At 39.6% G+C, this 7,816-nt stretch overlaps 1 protein-coding gene across 1 annotated transcript; it reads right to left on the bottom strand.

Moving 5' to 3' along the window:
- Window positions 1-6,741: 6,741 nt before the first annotated feature.
- On the bottom strand, window positions 6,742-7,596 carry LOC130917103 (coxsackievirus and adenovirus receptor homolog). The gene has a single exon (XM_057838191.1). The coding sequence runs from the start codon at window positions 7,594-7,596 to the stop codon at window positions 6,742-6,744; it is 855 nt and encodes a 284-aa protein (XP_057694174.1).
- Window positions 7,597-7,816: the final 220 nt, after the last annotated feature.

The raw sequence follows: 7,816 nt of genomic DNA, 5'->3' as shown, positions 1-7,816 counted from the left end.
ATCTGGCCTCCGAGGGACAGTGTGGTGCACACGATTAAAGTCAAGATTTAATTTTATTAATTGAACTACTTTTTCACAAAGGAGGAATATAAGCTTTGAAGTAGTGTTGTATCACCTGTCTTTATGGTTTACTACAGTGTTTGTTTGTAAATATGTTTTATTTGAAGGTGAACTCCTTAATTTCTACTGCTCGCGAGTTTTTTTTTTTCTGTATTTATTTATTTTACAGTAACTCATGATCAGTCAGGATCAAGATCAGTTTTCCATTAGGTGTTAAAATGAAGTGTATGTTTTACTTTACAAAATGTGCTTTTTTGCCCAAGTGTAACCTTTTAGTTTTGTAGTGTGTAAAATGTAGTGTGTGAAGTGTATGAAAAAGACAACTGACGTACTAGAAATAACATAGAACTTGTTTAATAGATTCAACACATGAGTAAAGTGAGATTTTAATCAAAATGCCATAGCGGTAAAAGATTTAACATAACAAACAATGTCAACAATTGTGATAATCACTTATCGAACATTAACAAATGAAAAACATAGAACTATTTTTCTAATTCAATGTCCTGGGATTGTTCTTTTCGTTTGCGGTAGAGGAATACGGCAAGGACAACTGTGACAATGAAGAGTGTGGTGATAGTGACAACGATTGCAGCAACTGCCGTGGTTGTCAGCAATCGTGGACTGCTCACATTGTTGGCCAGGGGCAGTGAACAGTCCAGGTGAAGGTCACAGTGTTTGGTGCCCACCATACTTTCCACCGTGCATCGATAGCTTCCACACGCCCGCTCGGTGATGTTGAAATGCATGGTGGCTCCTGTGGGGTCCACAGTGGTCTGAGGAGGCAAGACCTTATTTCCGCTGGACTTGGGCCAGATGTAATGCAAAGGTGGGGTGCCTTGCAGAGAGCTGCATTTCAGCGTCATACTGTTGTCTTCTTCGTCCACACTGCACAGAGGCTGCCTGGGTGCCTCCATGACTGTCAGGTCTAAGATCTTCTTGTCCAGTTCTGGTAACTTCTTCACCAGAGAGCGGTACATCTCCGTGTCTGACGGACGTACATCTTTGATAATGATAGATGCGTCTCCATTTTGGGGATCGGCTGATGTGAAGTGGACCCTCCCCTCCATTGGTTTGTACAAATCGGAATACAAGCGGCCGCCAGTAAACCAAATGATGGGTTGCTCCTCTCGGTCTGCAGACTCGATACTCCACAAGACCTCCGTGTACTGCTGAGAGTCCACGGTGTGAGTGTACGCACAGGGTAGCTGGACACTTGACCCCCTGGCAACGTAGTAGTGGTTCATTTCCTTCTGGAAACGTAGTAGTGGTTCATTTCCTTCTGGATTTCCAGAGGGCATGCTGGACAAATGTTGAGAGACACTCCCAGGAGGACAGAAGGCCAAAGGAAGTGCCACATCATCACCATGTATACACCTGCAAGTAAAAGAAAAAAACATACTGGAATTATTCAAATGTATTTTAGGATTTTTTTCTCTCACTATAAAGCATAGACATCAGCAATCATGTTTTCATTATAAATGTAAAAAAACAATGGAAAACAGTATAACACTGACATCAGTTAAATGTATTTTACCTCGATACAAGTTTAAATGTTTTCAATCATTCATGTTCACACTTTAGGCGGCACGGTGGCTGAGTGGTTAGAACGTCTGCCTCACAGTTCTGAGATCAAGGGTTCAATCCTGGGCTTCGGCCTTCCTGTGTGGAGTTTGCATGTTCTCCCCGTGCCTGCGTGGGTTTCCTCCGGGAACTCCGGTTTCCTCCCACATCCCAAAAACATGCATGGTAGGCTGATTGAACACTCTAAATTGTCCATAGGTGTGAGTGTGTGCGTGAATGGTTGTGTGTCTCCTTGTGCCCTGCGATTGGCTGGCAACCAATTCAGGGTGTCCCCTGCCTACTGCTCGAAGTTAGCTGGGATAGGCTCCAGCACCTCCGCGACCCTCGTGAGGAATAAGCGGCATGGAAAATGAATGAATGAATGAATGTTTACACTTTAAATAAAAACTATACAATTGAGGCCAGCAATTTTTTTCCCCAAGTGTTAAAATAAATGGAAAACACATAAACACTGCCATCAATAACATGTTTTTTTGCATGATTACAAGTATGAAAGTTATCAGTCATCTATGCTTAGACTATCAAATGAAATTAAAAGAAAAAAAGTTAACACTGCACTATTCAGCTTATGTGGAAACATGATCAATACAAAACACAATTCCAATGTCTCTCAAAACAAGTAAATAGGTTTTCTTACTTGCTTATCTTTAGGAAAGAAGATGCACACCAACGACTTGTCTGCTTCTTTGGCATTTGGTGTAGAAATTCATAACGAAAAAAACACTTATATCGGGAAGAGAAGATCAAAGCATCAAAGAGTTGAAAGGGGCCTGTCATCGTGACGTCACGCTATTTGTTGACACGCCTCCGCCGCCATGACAGACGGCTTCGTGTACCGCAACTTCCGCTTTATTTCCGCACTTGTGCTCGCGTTTTCCGGTTTACACGTGCTCTAAATGTCGACACTAGGACGGATAATGGCCTTAAAAGTGTAATTAAACGCACCTTAAACTTGAAGTGTGGACAGGTATCAAAAATTAGTCGCAAAATACCCTGGAGAAAATTATCTGTCCTAGTATAGACATCAGGGCCATGGGTTTTCCTGTTTACACCACACACACCTCCAACAGACAAACAAAAACGCTTAGAAGAAACATGACAGAATGCACAATGTGATCGCATGAAAACTTCAAGTCAAAGTTATTTGTATTATAGCCATTACTTTTCACAATGTCGTACTTTTGAATTCTATATCTATGACAATCAGTATGTATATTTTTTAAGCAGTTGCATGGTCATGGTCTAATTTAACCAAAAGAGGGCGACATAACAAACTCAAAATTTTACTAGCGAAATATTTTTATGTTTGCATTCAGCCACCCCAACACACACATACACCTACGCACCCACTCTCTTACGATCACGGGGCTTTTCAAAGAAATGTCAAATCTCTCAATCTGACTCCAAATCAAGGGATTTTTTTCTTATTAAACAGCTTCAGAGACCTATACCCAAGAAGAAACTCATTCATCCGATGTTCAAAACAAGATTTTCTTTGAAAGTATCTGCATTTGTGAAGAAAAAAAACAAGTATTACAAATCACATTGATCACATAAACAAATATTTATTTGTGCCAAACATTTCAAACTTCATTGAATCCACTGTCCACTTTGAAAGATCAATTTGTTTGGACTGAAACCAGCTCTGCATATCCCTCCAGAACAATTGCACTATATCACACTGAAAAAACAAATGTTCAAGATTATCAATCTCATTTTCAAAAAAAAAAACCAAAACAATTGTGCACAAAATTAAAGATTTAAGTTCCCGGGAGTCTATGACCTGTTTGTCGCATGCATATAGGCTGATATTTGTTTCATCAGAAAATACATTTTCTAAAGTTAAGCATTTCAAATTTACTTCTGATAGCACTAATAGCCTATCAGCCCATAGAGAGCACCTATTAATAGACAATTATAGCACTTTCAGTAGTGGATGCTGAATTCCTTACAAACACTGAAAGTCAAGTATTATTTATGTTCATGGCCCTCAACCACAATAATGTCTTTGTTGGGGCACGGGATGAACTTACTTACCTTTGGTACATTACAGGTGGTGGCAATAGCTAATTCACACTTGCAGCCAGTTAAAATTGATTCAAGTTGACTCAACCTCTGCTCTGTGTCCTTGTGTGTACCACATAGAGCATGGAGAGAAGAAGGAAGACCAAAGAACTGTCTGAGGACTTGAGAAGCAAAATTGTGAGGAAGCATGGGCAATCTCAAGGTTACAAGTCAATCTCCAAAGACCTGAATGTTCCTGTGTCTACTGTGCGCAGTGTCATCAATAAGTGTAAAGCCCATTGTTACAAACCTCCCTAGATGTGGACGGGAAACAAAAATTGACTAGAGATTTCAACCAAAGAGTGTGCGGATGTTGGATAAAGAACCTCGACTAACATTCAAACAAGTTCAAATTGTCCTGCAGTCCGAGAGTATAACATTGTCAACCCGTGCTATCCATTGGTGTCTGAATGAAAAGTGACTTTATAGTAGGATACTCAGGAAGACCCCACTTTTGACCCAGAGACAAAAAAAAAAAAGCCAGGCTGGAGTTTGCCTAAACATACCTGAGAAAGCCAAAAACATTTTGGAAGAATGTTCTCTAGTCAGATGAGACAAAAGTAGAGCTTTTTGGGAAAAGGCATCAACATAGATTTTAGGGGGGTGGGGGGGGGGCTTCAAAGTAAAGAACACAGTCCCCAAAGTCAAACGTGGCGGAGGTTCCCTGATGTTTTGGGGTTGCTTGGCTGCCTCTGGCACTGGACTGCTTGACCGTGTACATGGTTTTATGAAGTCTGAAGACTGCCAACACATTTTGCAGCATAAATTAGGGCCCAGTGTGAGAAAGCTGGGTCTCCCTCAGAGGTCATGGGTGTTCCGGCAGCAGGACAAGGACCCAAAACACACTTTAAAAAGCACTAGAACATGGTTTGAGAGAAAGCACTGGAGACTTCTAAAGTGGCCAGCAATGAGACCTGACCTGAATCCCATAGAACACGTGTGGAGATATCTGAAAATGGCAGTTTGGAGAAGGCACCCTTCAAATCTCAGAGACCTGGAGCAGTTGGCCAAAGAAGAATGGTCTAAAATTTCAGCAGAACGTGTAAGAATCTCATTCATGAATACCGGAAGGGGTTGTTCGCAGTTATTTTGTCTAAAGGTCGTGCTACCAAGTATTAGGCTGAGGGTGCCAATACTTTTGTCAGGCCCATTTTTGGAGTTTTGTGTAAAATGATAATGATTTAATTTTTATCGGTCTCTTTTGTGTTTTTTAATTGCAAGCAAAATAAATGAAGCTATTACTACTAAAGCATTTGTAATTGCAATCATTGTCTGGGAGAAATTGAGCATTATCTGACATAATTGCAGGGGTGCCAATACTTTTGGCCAGCACTGTATATAGTAATGGCTGTATTGTGAGATGGTGACCCGGCTGACGTCACATTCGCATTCTTCCTCAATCCAGGAAGTCACTCATTTTCATGGTGCGGGATTCAAAAAATTGAATTAACAAATCGATCACGTCCACACACATCTAAGTGGTCCATTTCATTCAGGAGCATAAAATACCGCATGAAATATGATATAAACATGTTGTCATAGGCACTTTAGGCCTTTTCTGTTACATACAAAACAATGTTAATACAGTTATACTTGATTTATTTTAATTATATTATTATTATTTAATGATACGATTATATAAATTTATCGATATTACCTTTTTCTCTTTAACATTAAAAGGACAAAACAATAAGCAGAGGTGTACTTATAATAATGAAAAAATTATGAACAAATGATACTATTTACAGTTGTTGCAGAGAGTTGGGGGGCGCGAAACACGTCTTCCGGGGGGAGGGCGTACCAGAAAACAATTGAGAAGCACTGGCCTCAGACAAGATGGAGGAAATTATGAGCAGTTTACATTGAATGGCAGTACAAGCACATAATATTCAAGCTTCCACAGAGGTAAAAGAAATTCCAGTAAAAATTCTCTTAAAATGAAGGAAATTTATTTGGAATTATTTAGAGGCAGCTTATATGGTTGCAGGTCTGTCTTTACGTCTCGGATGCTTTTTACTCTTAATTGAGTTTGCAGGTTATAGGACACATGAAACGTGGAAACTTTTAAATGATTTGTTTTACTTTTTAATTAACAAATACATTTGATCGGGAATGCGACGACTTTTTACATCCACGGTATAGTAATAAAATGCCAGTACCAAACTTTTTATTTTTTACTCATGATCAAAAGACAGTTTGTGTATAATCCAACACTTAACACATAAACCTTTCAAATCGCTAAATCTGAACAATTTGGAGATTTAAAAAAAAAAAAAAAAAAAAAAAGTCCCTCAAAAATAGATAATAAATACATCGAGCTGTTTTTTCAAAGATAGCACACCCAATTTTTTTGCTCATGAGTGTCATGTGAGTGAGTGTTGCCTCGAGTTTTCAATAAATTACTTATGAACTAATGTTTAATAATTGCAATAAAAAACAATTTAAAAATAACTACTGATTTGCTGCTGCGTGGGAGTCTGGCCTCTTAGAGGCAGTGTAGCGCACATATTATTAAAGTCAAGATTTAATTTTATTAATTTAACTAATTTTTCTAATATTAGGAGGAATATAAGCTTGAAGTAGTGTGGTATTACCTGTCTTTATAGTTTACTACAGCGTTTGTTTGTAAATATTCTTTATTTGAAGGTGGACCCCTCCATAATTTCTACTGCTCCCGAGTTTTATTTATTTTTTTACGTATTTATTTATTTTACATTAACTCATGATCAGTCCAGATCAGTTTCCCATTAGGTGTTAAAATAAAGTTGATGTTTAACTTTACAGAATGTGTTTTTTTTCCCCCAAGTGTAACCTTTCAGTTTTCTGTCAATTTGGCCAGTTCTACAATTTCTACATTTACAGTACTGTATATATGTATAAAAAAACACAACCGACATACTAGAAATAACATAGAACTTGTTTAATAGATTCAAAAGTGAGATAAAAATCAAAATGCCATTGCGGTAAAAGATTTAACATAACAAACAATGTCAACAATTTGTTATCAAACATTAACAAATGAACAACATTAAATTATTTTTCCATTTCAATTTCCTGGTGCTGCTCTTTTCGTTTGCGGTAGAGGAATACGGCAAGGACAACTGTGACAATGAAGAGTGTGGTGATAATGACAACGATTGCAGCAACTGCAGTGGATGTCAGCAATTGTGGACTGCTCACATTGTTGGCCAGGGGCAGCAAACAGTCCAGGTGAAGGTCACAGTGTTTGGTGCCCACCATACTTTCCACCGTGCAGCGATAGCTTCCACACTCCCGCTCGGTGATGTTGAAATGCAAGGTGGCTCCTGTGGGGTCGACAATGGCCTGTGTAGGCAAGACCTTATTTCCGCTGGTCTTGGACCAGATGTAATGCAAAGGTGGGGTGCCTTGCAGAGAGCTGCATTTCAGCGTCATACTGTTGTCTTCTTCGTCCACACTGCACAGAGGCTGACTGGGTGCCTCTATGACTGTCAGGTCTAAGATCTTCTTATCCAGTTCTGGTAACTTCTTCACCAGACAGCGGTACATCTCTGTGTCTGACGGACGTACATCTTTGATGATGATAGACGCGTCTCCATTTTGGGGATCGGCTGATGTGAAGTGGACCCTCCCCTCCATTGGTTTGTACAAATCGGAATACAAGCGGCCGCCAGTAAACCAAATGATGGGTTGCTCCTCTCGGTCTGCAGACTCGATACTCCACAAGACCTCCGTGTACTGCTGAGAGTCCACGGTGTGAGTGTACGCACAGGGTAGCTGGACACTTGACCCCCTGGCGACGTAGTAGTGGTTCATTTCCTTCTGGATTTCCAGAGGGCATGCTGGACAAATGCTGAGAAACACTCCCACGAGGACAGAAGGCCAAAGGAAGTGCCACATCATCGCCATGCATACACCTGCAAGTAAAAGACAAAAACATACTGGAATTAGTCAAATGTATTTTAGGATTTTTTTCCTATCACTATAAAGCATAGACTTCACATCAGCAATCATGTTTTCATTATAAATGTAAAAAACAATGGAAAACAGAATAACACGGACGTCAGTTAAATGTATTTTACCTTGATACAAGTTTAAATGTTTTCAGTCAGTCACGTTTACACTTTAA

The sequence above is a fragment of the Corythoichthys intestinalis genome, chromosome 6 (genome assembly GCF_030265065.1).
Source record: "Corythoichthys intestinalis isolate RoL2023-P3 chromosome 6, ASM3026506v1, whole genome shotgun sequence".
In the NCBI taxonomy this organism is placed as follows: domain Eukaryota; kingdom Metazoa; phylum Chordata; class Actinopteri; order Syngnathiformes; family Syngnathidae; genus Corythoichthys; species Corythoichthys intestinalis.
Note: the sequence above shows the minus strand (reverse complement) of the source record. Positions and strands in the feature narration are given on the sequence as shown.

What these genes read in the sequence shown, in the direction of transcription:
- LOC130917103 (XM_057838191.1), bottom strand. Translation starts at nt 7,596, where the DNA reads ATGGCGATGATGTGGCACTTCCTTTGGCCTTCTGTCCTCGTGGGAGTG.